The sequence below is a fragment of the Mesoplodon mirus genome (assembly GCF_964341445.2).
Source record: "Mesoplodon mirus genome assembly, chromosome: 17".
Classification (NCBI taxonomy): domain Eukaryota; kingdom Metazoa; phylum Chordata; class Mammalia; order Artiodactyla; family Ziphiidae; genus Mesoplodon; species Mesoplodon mirus.
Window position 1 is genome coordinate 76421208 of NC_138993.1, and position 22568 is coordinate 76443775.

At 46.6% G+C, this 22568-nt stretch overlaps 1 protein-coding gene across 2 annotated transcripts in view; it reads right to left on the bottom strand.

The window, feature by feature from the left end:
• Positions 1 to 18220: 18220 nt before the first annotated feature.
• Positions 18221 to 22568, bottom strand: part of ANKRD10 (ankyrin repeat domain 10) — a 33736-nt gene continuing 29388 nt past the window's right edge. Inside the window, exon 6 of one of the 2 annotated variants that reach the window (XM_082602325.1) lies at positions 18221 to 19832. In XM_082602325.1, the coding sequence (XP_082458451.1) occupies positions 19373 to 19832 (460 nt within the window). In that variant the 3' untranslated portion in view covers positions 18221 to 19372. Of the gene's footprint in view, positions 19849 to 22568 lie in introns of both variants that reach the window. The other variant, XM_082602324.1, reaches the window with a different exon arrangement.

Sequence of the window (22568 nt, forward strand, 5' to 3'; positions counted from 1 at the left end):
GCTGGCTCCTTCTTCAGTGAAGTTGGTGCAGTTTTCAGTCAACCAACAGGTGCTCATCAGACCCAGACATAGGGGCCCAACCCTTGGGTAGGAGTGAGTTCTCTGACAGTGGGGCTCCAGCCACGGAAAAGCTGGCTCAGCAGAAGCATAACTGGCCAGACTGTGAGTCCCCCAGCAGATCCACCAGGTCGTGGGCTTCCGGGCAGTCGCCTTTCTGCAAAGAATCGCAGCATGGTGTCTGAAACAGCCCGGCAGGGTTCCTCACCAAAGACTTGGTGTTTTCATCTGGAAGTGGGGACAGTGGGTAATATCACCTGCCACGCTTAATCTAATGGGGTTATTGTGAAAACCAAATACAAAAATGGGGACGAATACCTGCACTTTGTAAGTTACAAAGCTTATCCACTCAAGTTATTGCTCAAGTCTAGGAGGACTCCTCTCCCAGCCCTTCTCTGTCAACCCAATGCTGGCTGGCTTGGGTGGTGCCTCATCTTGGGTGTTTATGAAGCCGACCTACCCAGGGCTCCCACCTCCTTACTCTCTCCTAGCTCTTCCCGGAGCCCCGAGCAGGGACCTTCAGGTTCCTGGTCACCATGGTGGCTTCCACCCACACCTCCCACCAGTGTGCTCCCTCGACCCTCCCAGCCCTCCCCTTTCTCCCCCATGAAAAATCTCATCATTCTCAATGTCTTTTCCTCATGGTCTTACTTTCAGATTTTTCATCCAAAGAGCTCATTTAGATGCAATGGATTTCTAGATCAGTGAGGAGACACCTTTGAACTTGGGGAAAGAATCCGACCGTTCACTGACCTCCAGATGACCCGGCATCAGCTGCATTAGCCCTTGGATTTCAAGCGCTCAGTGTCCCCTGGATCCATAGTTAGCAAAATCCTATGTAGCCAGAATCCTATTTAGGATTTAGTTTGCTAAATCCTAGTTAGCTAAATCCTTTGCTAGAATTCTATTTTAACAAGCTCAGAGAAACTTTCCAGGTACTTCTCTGAAGGCACCCTCCTCTGAGGGGGGTGGGAGGTGGTAAGGGGGTGTAATTGGCAGACAGGGCAAGTGCCTTGTGAGACCTGTGGGGTGTGCTTCCTGACTGTCCCACAGCATCACTTCCAAGCACAGTCTCAAGGAAATAATCAGACATGTCTGGAAAAATTGACATAGGAAGATATACATGGCAGTTTTAGTTATAATTTATGTCACTATTTATAATTATTTTAGAGAAAAGTTATAAAGAACCGAATTATTTAGTAATAGGAAAATGAAGTAAATATGTATGCTTGGCTGGATAGTGGGAATACAGTGCAGCCATTGAGAATTTCTGTTTGGAGAACACTTAAAGGATGAAGAAGTCTATGTACTCTGGGACTTTAAAAAATGACAAAACATTATATAAACATTTTTGTTCCAAGACGAAACTTTCTGTGTGTGTGTCTATCTCTCCCTTCTCCTGAAGACCAGTTTAAATGACCAAAGAAACATGAAAATAAAATTTTAACTATCGTACGTACAAGTGACCCTAAAGCAAAAAACGTGTCAGGGCTTAACCTCCCCCCTCCCACCTCGAGGGTGGACAGGACTTAGCCACTTGCTTCCACACAACAGAGTCTGGAAACGGGACAAAGGTAACTTCACAGTGAAGACGTCCTGTACCCCAGTATGACGTGGGGAGAAAGAAGGCACCTTCCATATTCTTCCAGAAAACGCATAACCCTTGTCTAAACACAATGAAAACAGAGAAACCCACGCTAAGGGACACTCTACAAATTCCTGAGCATCGCTCACCAAACTGTCAAGATCACAAGGGACAAAGGATGACTGCAGACCTGCACAGACCAGAGGACACCGAGGGGCTATGGTGACCAGACGCAGTGTGGGGTCCTGGACCGGATTCTGACACAGAAAAAGGATGTTCACAGAAAAACTGGTGAGATCCAAATAAAACCTAGAACTTAGTTAACAGTAAGGTACCAATGTTAAGCTCCTAATTTTGACAAATGTACCATAGTTACGTTAGAGAAACTGGGGGAGGGGTATATAGGACTCGCCTATCTTTGCAACTCTTTCTGTGAATCTAAAATTATTCCAGGAGTTCCCTGGTGGTGCAGTGGTTAAGAATCCGTCTGCCAACGCAGGGGTCATGGGTTCGAGCCCTGGTCCGGGAAGATCCCACATGCCGCGGAGCAACTAAGCTCGTGTGCCACAGCTACTGAGCCTGCGCTCTAGAGCCTGCGAGCCACAACCACTGAGCCCATGTGCCGCAACTACTGAAGCCCGTGCATCTAGAGCCTGTGCTCCATAACAAGGAAGCCATCGCAATGAGAAGCCCACGCACCACAATGAAGAGTAGCCCCTGCTCTCCACAACTAGAGAAAGCCTGCATGCAGCAGTGAAGACCCAATGCAGCCCCAAAAATTAATTAATTAATTAATTAAAAATAAATTATTCCAAAATAATAAATTGCTTAAAAATGTAAATCTTAATTTAAGACAGCATTGAATTCATTTTATTTATTTATTTATTGTTTTTAAATTTTTTTTGGCCAAGCCGCAGCTTGTGGGATCTTAGTTCCCCAACCACGGATCGAACCTGGGTCGCCTGCAGTGAAAGTGCTGAGTCCTAACTTCTGGACCACCAGGGCATTCCCAAACATTGAATTCAGAATAGAAAGAATTACACAAGTTAAAGTGTGGTGCTTTATAATTATAATGGGAGCAATATCCGATGAAGATATAACAGTTGCCAATAAAGCAAAACCATAGCATCTCCCTTCCCCTTCTCCTGGGTCAGTGGCAAGGATCGCCTGGTGTGACTAGTGCATTTGGTGGGGCCGGGGGCTGAGAATTCAGTGGCTCAACCAGCAAGTTTGTCAGGGCTGGGCTGGGGAGGGCGTCTGTGTGGTTGGCCCAGCAGTCTTGATGCCAAATAGGTGGTCTGAATGGCCAGGAGGTTTGCCTTATAGGCAACTGAGCAAGTAAGTAAATGCATGTGGATAAGCAGAGCCATGTTCCAAACACTTGGAAGATTACAAATATGGAAAGGGGGAAGCTTAAATGATCTCTGTTGTATTGAATTAGAGTTAGTCATGTCCATAGGAACTCATGGCCTTTAATATGTATAGACAGGGAAATCGATACAGCATGCATATATGCTTCCTAGTTCTGCCCACTAAAGGGCTTAGAAGCAACGTCAGTCCAGTGGCAATGAGCACACACAGCACCCAGATCTTGGCTTCTAATACCATTGTCCACTGAAAGGAACTGGGGCTTCCAGAAAAATGGCTGATTCCAGCCTGCACAGGGAAAATACAGCTGAGCCTGGAATGCCGTGGGTCAGAAAGTAAGAAAGTACCAAAGATGTTGGGAACGTGTCAGAACAACACAGGAGCCATCTTGAAGGAGCTTCTGTGGGCCAAGTCCGAGCATCAAAATAAATAAGGATCATAAGAGATTATGACCCGTTGAATAGTAAGAATCCATGGATCTCTTCTGACATAAATAAATAAATGAATAAGTATATAAATAAATGTCAACCAGTAGAAGTAGAATGAGTGGTGGAATTAGAAAATCAACATTTGGCTTCATCGTGGTGATACTTCAGGAAGATTCATCACTGACGTGGAAGACGATACATCATTTCAGAGTACCTACCGCCAAGCTGTTACCTTCACAGTGGAGCAGCCTGGCAACCTCTTAACCAAGGGAGGAAAGTTAATCTCACTAGCAATGAGGCAGATTGGCACAGGCAATCCTGAAGAGCAGCATCAGTGCGGTAGGTCTAATTGCTGTATATCAAACTGTGCGTCTTGAAACAGAACACACCTTCCTGTTTAGTGTCTACCGAAGAGTCACAAAATTTGCTTGTGTTATATATTAGTCCCCAAAGAAAACCCCAGTAGAATAAGTATAGTTGATGGTGGTTTATTTCTGTGAGCAGATGCAGTTTTGAGTAAATGGGCTTTAGTAGCAGTTCTATCAACCAATTTGGGCCCCTTAAGCTGGTGGGCTACAAGCATTTTTTAGCTTTAGAGTATTTTGTCTCTGAAATAATGCAGAGATGGGCAGCCCTGTGTTTATCCCAAAGCCACTTTATTTCAAGTGATGTTCAGAGGTCCAGGGGTGCACAGTGTCAGACTGCTGGCAGAAAATGCCTCATTACATTCTCTGCCCTTGTGCTGGCTACGTGGAGGGTCATTAGTTTTCATCTTCATTTGTGTGCTGCTGTTTCTTTTGTGAATGTCATGAGTGTTTTAAAAGTGTATTTGTTGATTCTTTCTTCTTAACATTTAAAAAATACAGTGTTTATAATATTTTTATAAAAGGTAAATGTCTACTTTGTCATTTTCTATTTGTAGTTGCCTACAAAATATTACTAATTAATATATATGTTACTTTTATCATGAGAAACAATAATTATATTTTTAAGTCATTTTCTTAACCTTCTGTAAGTTTGTCCGTTACAAGGTGAGTCTGCAGGAACCTTGGGGGATGGGGCTTGGGATGATTTGAACAGTAAGTTCAGTGAGTGAGTAGAGGGAGGAGCCGTGTTTTCGACCCTTAGAGGCCAGACTCCCCCGCAGCCGTGGTCCTCGTGGTTCCTGAGGACGTGTTGCTTGCTCTCCTCCGGGAGGGATGCTGTCCGGTGAGTCTGGGAGCCGGCGGGAGGCCTCAGATCTGTGATCGAATATGGTCTGTCCCAGGCTTTCAAAATGGGTTAAGAATCAATTGAGAGTTACTCTTATGGGAAAAGGTTAATAGAAATTTTAACGAAAAATTTGACTTTGACGGGATTGGAACTCAGTGGCTTTGAAGTTTGAAACAAAGCCTTTTCCCGTAAGACTGTGGAGTCTCAGGTCAGTTGCTGTCCAAACTGTCACGTGGGAAAGCGCCCCAGGGGCACCAGGTTGGTCCCTGGATGCCGGCAAACATACTGAGCACGACGGGGTCGGGGGGGGGGCAGGGGATTAAGGGCTGTGTGCCCTGGAAACCAGAAGACACTTCGTACACGGTCACATCCGGGGACTTCCCAAAGGTCGGCTCCATAGGAGAACTTCCCAAACGCTGGACTCAGCATCTCAGCCCCGCCGGGCTCCACGCCTCCGCATCAATGTCCTTCCTTCCCGAAGTGCTCTTTTCTGCTCACATCTCCCTGCCTGGGCGCCTGGACAGCAGCCCAGAGCCCCGTGGGGACAGCACAGCCTCCTCCGGCCGCTGGGGCCTCGTCCGTCCCACGCGCCCGCCCGCCGAGCCGGGGCTCTGCCAACCCCTGGTGGGCCTCCCATTGCTGGAGAGAAACACACGGCTGACTCCTTTTTTGCCTGACCCCAGTTTCAGCATCCCCCGGCCACTTGGCAGTTGCCTCCCTGTAGGATGTACTGGGAGAAAGGAGGGCTCTCACCCCACCTGAGTCAGCACCGTCAGCCACAGCTGCCTCTGCTGTGCCATCCACACGCCGTGCCCTCACCCGACGGGCCCGCGCCCCCCTGCGCATCTCACCCCGCCTCAGCATCTGGTCTCACCCTCCCCTGCGTGGGCCCTCTCCCCCACACCTTGCTGACGAGTCCTGAATTACAGGCTGCAGAACTTGGGGGCTTGTCGCTTTAGAGAACCAGGCGGTGATGCTGGCGGCCGCACAGGAGGGTCCACGTCTGCTCTGGGCGGGTCCGCCTCCCGGGCTTGGCCTGTGTCAGGGAAGCAAGCTGCCTGGAGGGAACCAGGAGTCTTGGTCGACCTGAGGGCTCAGAGGGGTTCAGGGGCTTAGAGCAGGAGCAAGGAAAGGTGAGAGGCCCTAAGGACAAAGGTACAGGGGCCCAGCTGGGGCCTTCGGTGCTGGGGCCTCAGCAGAGCACAGAACACTGACGTCTGCTTGGACGGTAACTCCCCGGGGTGCGCAGGAAGTGAGGTGCTGGTGAGACAGAGAGGCTCGGGGAGAGGCGGCTCGTGGAAGCCGCCTGAGCCTGGCCTGCCCACACCAGTGTGGCGGGGAAACGAGAGGTGTGGACGGTGCTACGTTGCCCCTGGACCTGCAGCCACTGCTGGGGGTGGGTCCTTTGCCCCGGGCACTGGGTTAGTTGCAGACACTTGGGGAGGAGCCACGGAGGGGATTCAGGGGGAGTGGGACTTTTTTTTTCTTTTTAACTTTTTAAAAAAATTTATTTTTATTTATGTTTGGCTGTGCTGGGTCTTCGTTGCTGCATTTTCTGTAGTTGCAGCGAGCAGGGGCTACTCTTCATTGCAGTGCGCAGGCTTCTCATTGTGGTGGTTTCTCTTGTTGCAGAGCACAGGCTCTAGGTGCGCGGGCTTCAGTAGTTGTGGCTCGCGGGCTCAGTAGTTGTGGTGCACGGGCTTAGTTGCTCCGCGGCATGTGGGATCTTCCAGGACCAGGGATCGAACCCGTGTCCCCTGCATTGGCAGGCGGATTCTCAACCATTGCGCCACCAGGGAAGCCCCGAGAGGGGCTTTAGGCTCTCGTTCCCTTTTGCATTTTAAGGCCAGGCAATCCTGAGTCCGTCTGGTGTCCTTTTTCTTTCCAGTTTCCGCAAACGCACCTGCCTGTGAGGCCCTGGCTTGTTCTGCGTGTGCACTGTGCCTCCTTGGGCTTCCTGCGATGGGCCTCTCGGCCTTGACCTCGAGAACGCACTTCACAGACAAGAGCGCTTTGCCAATTTACACTGTGCTTTTGGATACACCTCTAATCACCAGGGTGAGCAGTCAGTGAAGCTAGTGGACCCTGGATGTCCAGAGTGAGGCCAGAGAAGTCCTTCCAAACATTCGAACCTGTGTCTGTAGTTAAAGGCCTGCAATCTTGCATCTTTGACCAATCGGGGCTTGAGGAAGGACAGTGGGAATGGACTGCAAGCCTCTCCCCTGTGGTTTTAGCCCGCAGGCCTCGGGGGTGTTCTGCTTTCCTGAAGGTCCTCATGAACACTGGCCCATTGGGCACTTTCAAACCACAGAGTGCGGTCTCCAGGGCCCACCAGAGGATGGACACGGTGATATAGATCATGGAGCCCAGGAGAATATGCCCTGAGGATCTTTATGAATTGACTGTTAAATTCTTCGCTTTTCTTTTTTGTTTGTTTTTGTGGTACACGGGGCTCTCACTGTTGTGGCCTCTCCCCTTGCGGAGCACAGGCTCAGCGGCCATGGCTCACGGGCCCAGCCGCTCCACGGCACGTGGGATCTTCCCGGACCGGGGCACGAACCCGTGTCCCCTGCATTGGCAGGCGGACTGCCAACCACTGTGCCACCAGGGAAGCCCGGCAAGTTTTTAAAGATTAGAATATCCAGCACTCAGATAAAGAGGCCCTTTCCAAAAAAGGTAAGTTGGTTTAAAATTTTCCCTAGGAAAACTTAGGTATGCATTTCAAAAGCCAAAAACTACCCTCCTCACTTGACTCAGCAGCTCCGTATCAGACATTTACCTCAATACTAATAACAGCCAATGTTTCTGGAGGCCTGTGAGCGCTGTTGTGATTGCTTTACGTGTATTTGTTAATTTAATTGAAAAGAAACACCATGAGGTAGAAATCTTTATTAACCCCATTTCCTGGTGAGGAAACGGAAGCCCAGAGCAGCGGGGCACTGGAACGAAGCAGTTGGTCAGGGTGCCCGGACATGACGGAGCGTGAAAGTGGGAAACTTCTGAGGCTCCAGCGTCGCGTGTCTGTGGGTGGGACCGCGGTGAGTGGGGGGTCACTTCCTCCTGGCTGTGCGCCAGCGCCTGGCGGGTGGGCACGTGAGCAGAAGCTGTGGCCGGCCCAGCCGTGTGTCCTTGGCCTGTAATGAAATGCTGACTCCCTGTCAGACGTGGTCCATGAAGTGCTTTCTGGTCCTCGTGGTTGAATCAGAGACAACATTTATACACTGAAGATTTTCCCTAGGGGATTCGTTAATTCAGTTGCCACCGAATGGGGATGTTCTTTTGTTTTTGTTTGCTTTTCATTTAAAACCTTGCTCCGAAGTGTTCGTTTTCTGCCGCCAGCTCTAATTTTACAAAAAAGATGTACTGGTTTGCAGCAAAAGGGATCTTCTGTTAACTGACTGGCCCAAGGCCGCCAGTTCCTAGCAGAGGCTGAGGAATAGACGTCTGGGATCTGATTCTGAGTGTCATGCTTTATTCACTGAGGAGTGAGCTCTATCTTAAAAAGGTGTTTTTCTTTAATAACACTTTAAAGTGCATATTTGCTCTGGGGACAGCAGAGGGCTAAAGCTTAATGAGCCGTTCGGCTCCGGCAAAATAACGGGCAGAATTTCAGAAAGAAACCAGCCGTCATGCATGTTCTGGGTTTGTTTCCGCCTCCTTTGTTAGACTCTGAGGACAGTGTCTGCCTTCTGCTCCCAGATTCCTCAGCTCAGGGCACCTGTCAGTGTCAAGTGGTGACACTTCAAGGTGCCCCTTGGCCCATAGAAATACCTGGCAATCCTGTTTGTTAAGTGGTAGCGTCCAAACAAGTCCTTGTATCCTCACAAGCAGGTAATTGTTTGAAAAAATAATACACATGCATCAAAATGAAAAACAATATTTCAGTCATCCTTATGTAAGAACAATTTCCAGCTAATGGGCGAGCACACCTAGTTGTTACCCCTCAGCTTCTCTGTCCTTGGCACTTGGGGAACCACCACCCTCTTTATCGTGGGGCACTGCCACTCCCATTTCCTGGTCCACGTTGATTTTTGCCTGGTTCCTGCTTCTTAGCACAGCAGCTGAAGGAAACCCAGCTCCACAAAGGCATGGAGCTGCTATCTGATGTGAAGTTGTGGACTCCTTCAAGCTCGTCGTTCCCTGGAGTATTATCGAGTATCCTTGGAAGTATAAAGCATCCCGTGGCACACTGGGGAGTGTGGTGCCCCCCAGGGTTCCTTGGCACACAGTCTGGGAACCACTGGCATAAGCTCAGTGTCAAATTTGCAGCCACTGATTTAGGAAATGTACAGGCGTGAAATCGGCCCCAGGAAGTCTCCTTGTCCGATATTCTGTGACTGTAAAAAATTTGTACATTTGTTGAAAACACTTCTCAGTGGCAACAGAGGTCAATCAAAATTCTTCACACCTTCCTTTGTATGAGCGCACATGATATGAGTTCATCGTCCAGGCCTTCCTTTTGGGTGAAGAAGGCCAAGTAAGAGTGAAAACAATATTCTGAACTGCTTCTTCCTTTTTCTTCTTTTTTGGCTGCACTGCACGGCTTGTGGGATCTTAGTTCCCCAACCAGGGATTGAACCTGGGACACAGCAGTGAAAGAGCCAAGTCCTAACCACTGGACTGCGAGGGAATTCCCTATTCTGAGCTTCTTAGCTGCATTTTCTTGTGTCTGGCTGGTCCTGAAAATCGTGCTCCAGCTTTCTTCCTTTTCTGAAGGCGGCTCAGGCCCAGCGACTGGACCTGACAGCTAAACCCCAACAGTGAGAACTGGACAAGACAGGAGGAGTCTAGGACCCTAGGCTGGACAGTGAGCATGAGAGTGTCCCCTACACTAATGACAGGTCCGTCTTCACCTAGTTCTCAAGCACCATGACCAAGTTCCTATGCCTATTGACATGGTGGGAAATTATCAAGCAGTAAAGGAAATTGACTCTATGGAAAGCCTCATTCATATTTTTCTTGACTGAAAATGCAAATGGGCCCCTGAGGGACTAAAGTTCCTGGAGCTGCAAAGATTTGATCATGTGTAGAAGACGGTCTATGTGAAAAAAAATACCTGAATTCCTCGCCTGGGTTTTATAAAAGGAGATTCGGACAGACGAGGCTCCCTCTCTCATATTCTCACTTGGGGAAAGAATTGATATTATAATTAAGCCTCAACTGGGTATAAGTCTCTCTTAATCCACGTCCTTAATTTGAACTTTGTATCATTCACCAGTTTTTTTAGCCTTTTTCAATTTTAGAAACCCTTCCTCTAATGCCCCAATGCTCCGTGATCTTGTATAAGTGTTTCTGCCCCCTTCCCCCAAGCTGGGAATTCAGAGCTCACCAGTGTGAGTGAGGAGGAGATGAATCTTCACGTAGACGTGTGGAACATCCCTTCTGCAAGGCACATATTCATGGTGGTGCCCAAATGTGAGATGACGAATGCATTTCCATGAAATCCCATTTAGTACGTGACCCATGATGTTGGCAAAGAGGGAGAGAGAAGAAAACATCTCAAGTTAAACCCAAAGGAAATGGCCAATTATATACAAAGGGATCCTCTTTAACCTGTTCTTAAAATGAACTTTTTTTTTTTTTTTTTTTTGCGGTACGCGGGCCTCTCACTGCTGTGGCCTCTCCCATTGCAGAGCACAGGCTCCGAACACGCAGGCCCAGCGGCCATGGCTCACGGGCCCAGCCGCTCCGCGGCATGTGGGATCCTCCCGGACCGGGGCACGAACCCGCGTCCCCTGCATCGGCAGGCGGACTCTCAACCACTGCGCCACCAGGGAAGCCCTGCCTAGTATTTTTGTATGTAACGCACCACAACTTACTGATCCATTTACTCCTGGTGGATCGATGCCCAGCTCTTCCCTCCCACCCACGGTTGGTATTGCCTGGCTTCTAATTATGAAGTGGTAGCTCATCTGGTTTTAGATTCTCTCGATTGCTAATGAGGTTGAGACCTTCACATACGTTTATGGGCCATTTGTGATTCCATCTCTGCAAACTGTCTGATAGTGTTTTTTGAGTATTTTCCTATGAGGTTATTTGTGTTTTTCTTGTGTGTGTATGTGAATTCTATGCATATTCTGGATATTAACTGTTTGTGAGTTACATGTGTCGCCAGCATCTTTTCCTAATCCTGGCTTGTTTTTTTATCTTTTTTTTTTTTTGTTCAAACAAAAATTTTTTTTTTATTGTGGTAAGAACTACCCTCTTAACAAATTTAAAGTGTGCAATACAGTATTGGCAACTATGGGCATAATTTTGTAGAGCAGATGTCTAGCGCTTAATCATCTTGTTTTTTAATCTCTTGATGGTATCTTTTGATGAGTAGAAGTTTTTAATTTTAACATAGTTCAACTTATCAGTTTTGTTCATGATTGTGTGTGTGTGTGCGTGTGTGTGTGTGTCTTCAGATCCAAATGCACCCCATGGTTACACAGAGAGTCTTTTTATTATCTTGTAAAAGTTTTACAGTTCTTTTTCGTATTTAAGTCTTTAATCCACGTGGAATTGATTTTTAATATGGTGTGAAATAGGGGTATAACATCATTTTCCTCTGTGTTTAATGTATTGCCAGGGTACTACTCATTAAATGGTACTTACTATTTATCAAACAGGGCGCACCTGCTCCAACACAAATCTGTTTCAGGTATAAAGGGGCTTGGTTCTTGACTCCCTGTGCTGTCCTGCTGTCTGTCTGTGTGTCCTCTTGCCCACCCCATGCTGTACTAGCCAGTCAGCTCTCTGAGTTGTCCTCCTCCTGGGAGGGTACCTGCCCCAACCTTGCTTTTCTTCCACACAGTCTCAGCTACACTGGGTCCTTCATTTTTCCATATAAATTTGAGAATCAGCTTTTCAAGTTCCATAAGAAATAAAGCTCGTTGTGATTTAGGTGAAATTCTATTGAATCTACAAGTCTGTTTTTACTTTTTTTTTTTTTTTTTGCGGTACGCGGGCCTCTCACTGTTGTGGCCTCTCCCGTTGCGGAGCACAGGCTCCGGACACGCAGGCTCAGCGGCCATGGCTCACGGGCCCAGCCGCTCCGCGGCATGTGGGACCTTCCTGGACCGGGGCACGAACCCGCGTCCCCTGCATCGGCAGGCGGACTCTCAACCACTGCGCCACCAGGGCAGCCCAGCACTGCTACCATTTTAATATGTCATTTTATCATCTTTTTATATATAGTCTATTATATACAAAATACCTACTGAATACATGTATACATGTACAGAACATATGTAAATATAACACATACCTATATACGCAGAATATTTATATATGCAGCAGACCACATGCTATCAACCCCACATGCCCACTTTTTTCTCTTCTCTGGACTCGGGACGCTCTGTCTTGGCCCTGTGTCGTGGCCTCTCCTGCACAGGACCTTGCAGGCAGAAGCACTGCAGAGGCGGGGCTGGAATGCCCGTCATTCCACAGACGCTGCTTCCCTGCGCTGGTGCCCTGGCGGGAGTGTCCTGAGGAGCCTGGCGTGTGCACCCCGGGGTGGGATGTGGTTTGGAAGACAGACTCTGAACGTGACAAAAGGCAAAGGAATCTTAACCACTTGGTTTTGCCTTATTCCCCTACTTAGGTATCCAAAGAAGTGATATTTGATCAAAACCCATGTCTAAATAAGACAAAAATAGCTCTTTTGACAAGTACAAAATGAAACTTCTAAATGTTGATACAGCATGCTTTTTCACTGAATTGTGAACACTTTTTTCCTTCTTAACTGGCCATAGAATGATGGGATGTACCATGTAGACTGTGGATGGGCTGGTGCAATCCACCGGCATTAGCACTAGGGTCAGTTCCTGGGGGGCGTGATCCATCTGCCCAGTCGCCTGGCTCACAGCAGGTGGACAGCTGGAAACCCCGTCCTCCCTCCCACAACTGGGAATCAGCTGTGCTTCTGTTTTGACTCTGACATGAGTCATCAGTGACTCCCCCTAATTATCACGCCCAGGCTGAGGGTTGGTGGTGCGTTTTACGTACCATGTGTGTTATCAAAGACGCACCCTGAACTCCCCTCGCCTTCTTGGGGATGGGAGTTCAGTGGACATCACCCGGTGGCCAGGAAGGTGATATGGAGGGTGCCGCTGCCCCCTGCTGGTGGAGATGGACATTGTCAACCATCAAAGCAAAGGCAACCAGAGTTTCCCATCCCAGGGTTATCTTTTTCCCACAAGCCACACAGCTCATTTGATGCAGAATCTGGGATTTTCCGGTAACACTGAAGTGAAAACCACCTGGGTACACAACTCCAGAGCAATGGTGGAATTGCTACTAGAGTTAAGCTAGTCTCAAGCAGAATTTATTTTTTTCCTACCGCTCACCAGGTATTAAATATTTTTGGTGAAACTTTGCTTTTCCTGGACACTGGACATTGTAACTGTTTCAAATGTATTATTTTGTTATATACTGTGTATTCACTTTTATTAGAGTATTTTTGTAACATGTACTATGGCTACCTTTTTAAAGAATCATTTAAGGTTTTTTTTAGTCTGCCTTACATTTTGTACCAGTTTTTAGTAGTACATTTTGCTCTGTCGATAGGAATTTTATATACATTTATTCTAATTTGTTTCACGTTGTGGCTTGCTTTTTATTTATTGGTATTTCATGAAGTACAATTCCCGCGATGGCTTTTAATGGCACGTGAAGCATTTGTCAACTTACTAGTACATTTCTTGTGTTTACTTGTGCCCTATTTAACAAGATTTCCAACACAATATGTTTATGTTTGGCTCTGTGGCTTTCCATTTCTCTTTTTCAGGTTTAAGTCACCGTGATTTAAAAGGTATCATCCCAACTGGACTCTAATGTCCAGTATAACTTTATGTAGGTTTGCTTCTGTCATAACCCTTGAAAATAGCGTTCCATACATAAATGATTAAAAAAATGCTTAACATATTGTTTTTCAAAAATGTCCTTGTTGGGTTAGGAGCCCATATTCTGGGTATGCGTGGACGGGCCTGTGTCTCCCTCCGCCTGCTGCCCTGTGGGGTTACGATGGGGAGGTGATGTGTCGCCTGAGTATGGGGCTGTAAATGACCTTTGCGGATCAAGGGCTTTGGGGGCTGCCTCTCTGCAGCAGATGGCCACGTCCTGCCACTTTCCCTAGGGAAATCCTCAGAAATAAGGAATTATTGTCTCCAAGAGTTTGTTCAATTCAGAGATAAATACATACTGGACTGGGAATACAGGCGTGCAAAGGGCCTGCACATCGCAGGGACCTGCTCTGGTTTCTCTGACGTGTGAGGTGTGCAGACCCGTGGGAGCGGCTTTCTGGCTCAGAGCTCCCGTTGCTGTTCTAGCCACTTCCCACCTGCAGGGGACGGCACGGGTGGACCCTGCTGGGGACTGGAACAGGGCTTCCCCTTCTGCCAGTTGGTCTCTGGCAGAAGAAATTGCACCTTGCCCTCCAAGCTGTGGTTGAACCGGTTCGTGTAAATCAGAGACCAGCGAAAAGCCAGTTTGGGGAGAGATGGAGAATCCAGCAAATGGGGAGAGCGGTGGAGACCGAACACTGAACTCGGAGAAACAGCTGCCTTCTCAGCAGTCTCTGGTTCCAGGCGCTTCCGAGGCTCCGGTGCGCCCCAGCGTTTGTGTCACCAGCCAGCCCTGTACGAAACGTCATTGCTGCCTCGTCTTGCTTCTGGGGGTCTGAGCTTGCTTCCAGGGGCCTGAGCTTGCTTCCAGTTCTGACACGAATGGATACAGTGACTGATGCTTGTCTGTTTGACGCTAAAGAAACATGCCTTGTGCAAGAAATCAGGTCGTTTAAACATCGTCAACTGCCATTATTAGATATCAAAGGTTATTTTCATAATGGATGATCATTTATTATAATTTGAAAAACTAAACATCAAACCCCCAATGAATTGACTCTAATATTAATGCAGTAGTATCATTGGGTGGGGAATATTCTGGAACCCTGGGCTGTTTGCTTTTTGTTTAACAGAAGAGAGCCGGCTTTAAAGCAGCTGAAGGATTACGGTATTATTCGGAAGATGGGCCGGCCGGCAAAGGGAGCAGAAACAAGGAGGTTCAGGGTCCCTCCAGTGCGTCCTGCACAGGTTCCCTCGGCGTGCTCCCCCTCCTCTGGACAGGCTCCCCTGACAACCCCACCGCCCGTCCTAGGGGAGCTCATCCCCCGTGGACCCTGTACTCCCCCCTCGTGGCACAGAATCATGATTCCCTGTTTACTCCTGTGTCCCAGAAGCAGGGTGAGCGGCTGGAGGTTAGGGGACACTGTGCGCCCTTTGCCCCGCCAGCCCGCACCCGTGAGGGCTGAGAGCAGAAGGAAGCCTGGCTTTGGTGCAGCCCTCCGTCCTGGCCCAGTTTCACCCCCTCATCAGCCAGCACCGGCAATGCCCCCCACCACTGGCTGCACTGACGCCCCCATCCGGAGCCTGTCCCTCCTCCCCCGAGGGTTTGCTGCCTGGATCACCCTGGCCTTTCACTCCGCTTGGGCTGTTTCACTGCTCACGGTGACTGTACCGTCTTGTCCCCGCGGTGCCTGACTAGCCGACACCATCAACTCCATCAGAACTCCCCCCGCCCCCCGGCCTCCCGTCCTCAGCTTAAATCCCAGCCACTCCAACCGCTGCTTCGTCCAGCTGGCTCAGCTGAACCGTAACGCGGTTCAGCCCAGTCAACTCGGCCCTTCTGCCCAGGATCACCGATGGCTGCAGCCACAGGTTGGGATGCCCGTGTCTCTTGAAAACCACCTGCCCAAGCTGGGGGCTCACAATTCACCAGAAACAGGAGCCATCAGGGGACCCACCCCTTCTCACGTGCTCACCTGGGCCTCCAGCCTTCCCGCCTGTATCTTCCATCTTCAAACTCTCTCTTGATGTCACGTCCGCTTCTCCCTACAGCCTACTTCCTGGCTCCTCTTTTCAGGAAGACTCTTCAGAAAGGTTTCAACATTTCTGTCTCCAGTTAGTCTTCCTCCGTTCTCTGTTGCTCTCAGTTGAAAAAATTCAATCTGCAGAAAGGCCTAAAGAGCCATTCAAAGAACCCCGTCTAGATCCCAGCATTTACCCCTCAGTTGCTGAGGTCTCATCGGCCCAAACGCTAACAGCACAGTTGATCCAGCAGTTCTCAAACTGGGATGAGCAGACTCCCCGGGACCCTGGGACCATTTCAGGGACCCAAAAGGTCACGGCTATGTTATCAAGATGTGAGTTGCTTTCTCCTGTGTTGACATTTGCACTGTGGCTCAAAAGCAATGGTGAAAGCCTTAGCAACGACTGTCCTGATTACCGTTATGTTCTTCACTGGTGTGCAGTTTAAAAAGGCCAATTTCACTTAAAAATGTCCTTGATGACGCAAAAAATACATATTACATCTCAACCACTGGGTACATGTCTTGTGTGATGAAATGGAAAGCATGTGGAACCAAGTACAATATTGCCTCCAGGAAAAGCACTTGCCTGGCTGGTTGTGTTACAACGTAACCAGTTGCTTTCTTTCTAGAAACATCATTTTTATTTGAAAAATAACTGACAATGGTTATTAAGACTTTAATGACTTTTTATGTTTGGCAGATGTGATTTAAAAAAAGATTAACCAAGTGAGCCTGCCACTTCAAGGAAAACAAATGACAGTATATGTGACGAATGATGAAGTCAGCTTCTGACTTCTATAGTTAGTGATATTAATAGGTTTTTCTAAATATTAAATGAAATGTTTCAACATCTGGACGATCTTCAGACCTCAGTTAAAGAATATTTTCCAGGAATTCTCTGGCAGTCCAGTGGTTAGGACTCCATGCTTCCACTGCAGGGGGCATGGGTTCGATCCCTGGTCGGGGAACTAAGATCCCACTAGCTGTTCAGTGCAGCCAAAAAAAAAAAAAAAAAGGAAGATTTAAAAAAAAGAATATTTTCCAAATAGCTAAGGCATGATGTTATAAAATCATGCATGGATTAGCTGCCATTCAAAGTACAAGATAAACAGGTTTAATGTAATTGAGTACAAGAAATTCATCCAGACGGTTTCTGATTCAACATTGCAGCAAACCTTTATGAAACCATTGCTGTAGAAACCACCTCTGTAGAGTTTTGATTTTGTATCCAATACCCGTGATCAACTGCAAAGGCTATTAAAATACCTCTCCTTTCTCAATTACTACATACTTCCACACATTTACAGAGACCTTTCTCTCACAAGTGTTTTATATTATAGTTTCCAGTGTAGAGGTCTAGAACACCTTTTACGACATGCTCCTAGGTACTTTATGGTTTTGATGTTACTGTAAGTGGACCTATTTATTTCACTTTCCAACTGCTTTGCCACTAGTATTTAATACAAGCACCTAAAAGGCTCTTCAGGCCAAATGTGAAGAACCAGTGAACTACTGTGAGTTCAGCATGAACTGAATTTTGGTGAGTTGAGCAAAATTTGAGCTTATTCTTGGTCAATGTGAAAATGACGGCTGCAATTTTTTAAAGTATTAGAACATCTGTTTTCTTCTTAAAGTCCTAATTTAAAAAATTATTCCCCAATTATAGATGAAGTAGACAGAGTAACGAACCTTCATGCACCCAATGTTGATATCAGCTCAGCCCAGATCTTGTTTTTGTCCCATTCACTCTCCAGCCCTACATTATTCTGAAGCAAATTCCAGGCAAGATAGAACTCCAGCATAACAATCTTCTTATGTATTTCTAAGCACTTTGTCAGTGACTTTGAACCACAATGTATCACCCACCCACTGAAGCGTGGAGGTTGCCCAAGTATAGATTCTATGCAATATTCTTATCCCCAAGAAGCAGTCATATTCTCCCCAATTCCATGGCTAACCAAATGTTCTGATCTTTAGCGTATTTTAAGAGATTCATTTAATATTTTCCAGCAAATATTAGTTCACCATGAAGTCTTTGAGATACTTTCAAATATAGTCCACGCAGGGAATGAGGGAACGGCATTAGGTTTCCTCTGTCTTGAAACTCGGCCACTTGGGTGGCTTCATGATCAGTCCCTTAAAAAGGTTTCCGAGGTCACCTGCGTCCAGGCGTGATGACTGACCCTGCACGGGAGAAGGCGGAGGTGACACGGCAGATGTTCTGACTTCTGGTCTCAGCACAGAGTAATTTTTGTGACACTTCTGAAGGCTCGTGCTCCTTCACTTGGTCAGTAGGTTTTTCCATAATGTACAAAAATAAACATTTTAAATAACATACTAGGCATGCCAGAATGGCTATTCTGTTGCCGTTATTAACTATAATTTATATACTTAAAAGGCTTACATTTATTAATACGTACCAGCCCAAAGAAGTTTGGGAAACTATGGTTGTGGTCTTTTATGAAAATAAGCATGCAGGGACAATACTGTTAGCTGACAGCAATTTATACCTCCCCCTACCCCCAAGAGAGATCCAGTCAGACAACGTGTTCATAAAATTAGAGCATGTGAACCAAAAGCAGTGAAAAGGACTACATGGGAGGGTCAGAAGAGTAAATGGAATCTTACAAGCAAAATGAAAGGCAGCGGTAAAAGTCTACCGCTCCAGTTCCTCCCACGGACCACCCTCCCGCAGGGAAGCATACCCAGAGACACATCGGGTGTGAGCTTTTGTTTATTCCATGTGTAAAGGACAATTTAAAAACAAAATGTTAGTAACACTCTGAGAACATTGGTTTTGTTCATCTGACACATCCTCTATCTTCACCAATTTTTATTACAAAAATCAGAAAAGTAAAAATTCATGACAATATTTGCACAGTGTAACCACTAGTTGCCTAAACAAAAGCTAATTTCTATAAAACCATAAACTTAATGCAGCTTTATTAAGAGAGATTCAAAATTCCCTCAGTTAACTGGATATATATAGTGGTATATATTTTAAAGCAGAAAACCCCAAAAAACAAAAACAAGGAAAAAAGAAAATATAAGTGAAAAGAGTCAGTTAAATATTTTGACCTGACACTCCCCTACAAAGAGGAACTTCCACTACATATAAGGGAAACCATTATCTGTGGTAACAATCCTAGAGTCCAAGTAGGAAATGTGGAATAAAAACACATCAAATCAGAAGTCAGTCCCAGGCTGCAGGTGCTTTCAGTGAAATCCAGGGCAGTGAGCTACACCATTAAAGAAGGGACCACTCATGTCCCCAAACCAATACGTGTGCCTACAAGTAAGACCTTCACCACACGGCCCGTAGCAAAGTTCCAATGAAAAGACTTTGAAAAAGGCAAACGTTCTTTTCTTCATACAAATCACTGCAAGAAATCTTTGTAAGGCTGTACCTTGCATAGGGAAAGAGTTGTCTTCTGTCAAAAATTCTACTGGAGAGAGTAAAAGCGAGCTCTTCAAAATGATGCCCACGTGCAAAGGGGTAAATTACCAGGCACCTCATTTACTGTCTGCAATTTATCCTGATCAGATACAATTTAATTTGACAGAAGGAAAAATGGCAATTTATGGTGATAGTATTCAAAAGAAAATATTGAGATTGGCAGCAGAAAAATTAAATTTCAGAAGTGCATCCTGAAAGAGGCCCACTATCCCACGGAGAGACACCTGTGCGCTAAATAAGCCTACTTGTACTCAAGCTCGGACTCAACGAGAACCTGCCAGATAAGAGTGCACTTTTTCAGAAAGCTGAAGTATAAAAACATAGTACAAGTTGGGGCATTCCTTCAGGTTGACGCTACACTAGTATTCGGAGTTGGTTAGCAGGAGGCCTGATGTGTCCAAGAGGCGGCCTCGGCCCTAAGAGCCGTGGAACAGGTGCATGGTGCCCAGGATGGCGCCGTCGTGCCCCTCCTCCGGCTTCACCGAGTTGGAGCGCTCTATCACGCCGCTCAGCTCTGGGATGCTTTCGGCCGTGTCCCCAAACCCGTGGTAGTGTCCATAGTGCAGGTTCTCCCCGATATCTTCCACCCAGGAAGGCCTGCTGGCTACGCAGCTGCTTGGACTCCCGTTCAGGTGCAGAGAGCCGCACATCTCGGGGTTAACGCTCGTGCCCTTTTCTGGCTCTTCAGTCCCATGAACACAGGGAGAACCCTGGCTACTCGGAAACGGCGGTCCTGGAACTAGTCCACCGCCAATTCCATTAAGTCCTGTTAAGCACTGGTCACTCCTGCTCTCCATCCCACTGAGCTGTGTCATGGAGGGGAAGTCCAAATGTCCATTGATGAGACATCCATTTGTCAGTGTATTCGATACGGAGCTACTGTTTTTCGTATCTGCATTAAGAAATACACCTGTCACCAAAATTCAGAACCAGAGGGGAGGAGACAGTATAAAATGCTTCATTCCTGCTACTGTTTTAAAGGATTTATTTAGTTTCCTTTCTTTAAACAAACCAGTTCCTCTTGCAAGGCAAAAAACGGTGCATAAGTGATTTAAAAGTAAAACACAACAGAAGCATTTGCCTGGTAAGATAGGAAACATTTATAGATTTCATTAGTGTTGGGGAACCAAATGAAAGAGCTTCAGCTGACAAACATACTGCATGAAAAATACCAGCAGCACGGAACTGTTCTCAGTTTAAGACTACTTTGGAGAGAGCAGTTTTAAAAATCATCACCTGTGAAAAAGTCCATCAGAACTGAACGTGTTCCCACAAAGGGTTAAAATAAACCAAAAACTTCTCCAGCTTTTAAGAAATGAAAAAAAAAAAAAAAAGAAAACAAAGGCAGTTGATGAAGCATGTGAATTAAGGAGGCTCCCGGGACAAAGTCTGACAGTGTCACAGGAGGCTCCTCAGAGCGCTTCCTCCGAGCCAGGGATGCGCACACAGGAATAGGAACAGGGAGCGCTTTCCTCAGCAACGCTCGAATCACACGGCACTTCTGCAAAATGCCACAGAGCAGCACTGGCAGACTGCAGGAAGAACCATGAATCCTAATGATTCCATGCATACAGTCTTGGGCCAAGAGCACAGTTCTGAAGAGTTTCTTCTCAGTTCAGCAATTACAGTGGCTATGATCTCCAAGGTTCCACTTTCAAAAACCATAATCTGCACATATAGACATCTGTTAAGAGGGAGATGTCTTACGGGAAAAAAACGTCAATCACAAAACGTTTGGACACATGGGAATAGGCAATCACAAGGTACTTTCTGTATAGTGAAACTCAAGGGTTAATATTCACGTTCACAGGAATTCACAGAACAGTACAGAGAGTGATCTAAAACTATGACTTGCTTAATGATGTTAAAATTTACCCCATGTTTTGCACTATTCAGGTAAAGTGTGACACTAAACACAGAAGCACTGACTCCGGAACCTCTAGAATGAGGAACACAGCTGTGTGTCCCATGACCCTAACATCCCGCACACTATGACCCCCGACTGGCACCCAGGCATAGGTTTCTGTGTGTCCTGAAAATCTTTCCGACGACAAAAAAATCACATCTTGTTCAATGAACAAAAACATCTTCTAAACATTCTATTAATCATCAATTTTCTGGCAGTTTAAGTGACACAGTTTAACAGCCGCTATAAATTCTTCAGCAGATTATGGATTCTTTCTTTTCAAATTGAACGACAGATTTTCTATTCAGTTAAACTTAAGGCTGGAGAACAAGTGTTTCAAGAACTAAACATGAGGTAAAATTAAAAGTAAAACAAGTTATTCCCAGGGAAATATTTATTTTTTTCCCCCCAAATAAACAGCTTTTCCTGGGTAATAAAACTCATGAGTAGGAGGTTGACCTTCATAGTTATTAAGACAACTATACTACTAATAACAAAGATAGAAATTATATTTTTAGGTGACTCTGGGCCTCAGGAATCCGAGTTAACTGGACTGATTTTTTTTTTTTGTTTTGTTTGTTTTGTTTTTTGTGGTACACGGGCCTCTCACTGCTGTGGCCTCTCCCGTTGCGGAGCACAGGCTCCGGACGCGCAGGCTCAGCGGCCATGGCTCACGGGCCCAGTCGCTCCGCGGCACGTGGGATCCTCCCGGACCGGGGCACGAACCCGCGTCCCCTGCATCGGCAGGCGGACTCTCAACCACTGCACCACCAGGGAAGCCCACAGACTGATGTTTTATTGTTTAATGTTCACTTCATGTGTATCATTCTTCTCTGGTGCCCAGCTAAAGTAAGTTAGCTCCATTAAGCATTCTCAAAATCAAGGCTAGTTGTAACCCCATGTCATTATGAAACATCTAGTAAAACTGAGCATGAGAGCAGCAAACCTCCCAGAGACTGGCTAAGACCTAGGGCTGCTTGGTCAGACCCGCACCTGCTGACGGTCTGCAGGACCGCCCAGGGCCGCCCGTACACTCTGTTCCAACGTGCCTTCCAGGACTCGCCTCTTCCATCCCATCCCCTCGCCCACCTACTGCAAGTGATCTCTAGCAATTCCATACCTTTTGTTTATTCAGTCAGAGAGTGTTATAAACGAAGTGATGAAAAACATGGGGAATGCTTACTTGGCACCTATCGTATGGGATGAGTTGAGTTTAAATAATGGCCTTTTCAATGTTAGGTCCAAGAGCGGCATTAAATTTAACCTGAAAACCGAGGGAATTACTGTTTGAAGATGAAAGAGTGATTACTTCTGCCTTTTTAAAAGCATGTAGCAATGCCATTTTAAAAAAAGCTGGCTTTGAGTTCTGTTATTTATCTTTAGCCAAGATCTTTAAATGTATTATCCAATCAGAATTTCCCTTGGAAAATCTACCCATTTAAGTATTTGGCAAAATGGTGACTCCATCTGTAACAATTCTGTAGCTTCTACAAAGATGTACACATTTTCTTTTCATCTTAGTGAACAAAAATGATTTTTTTTTTTTTTTTTTTTTTTTTTTGCGGTACGCGGGCCTCTCACTGCTGTGGCCTCTCCCGTTGCGGAGCACAGGCTCCGGATGCGCAGGCTCAGTGGCCATGGCTCACGGGCCCAGCCGCTCCGCGGCATGTGGGATCCTCCCGGATTGGGGCACGAACCCGTGTCCC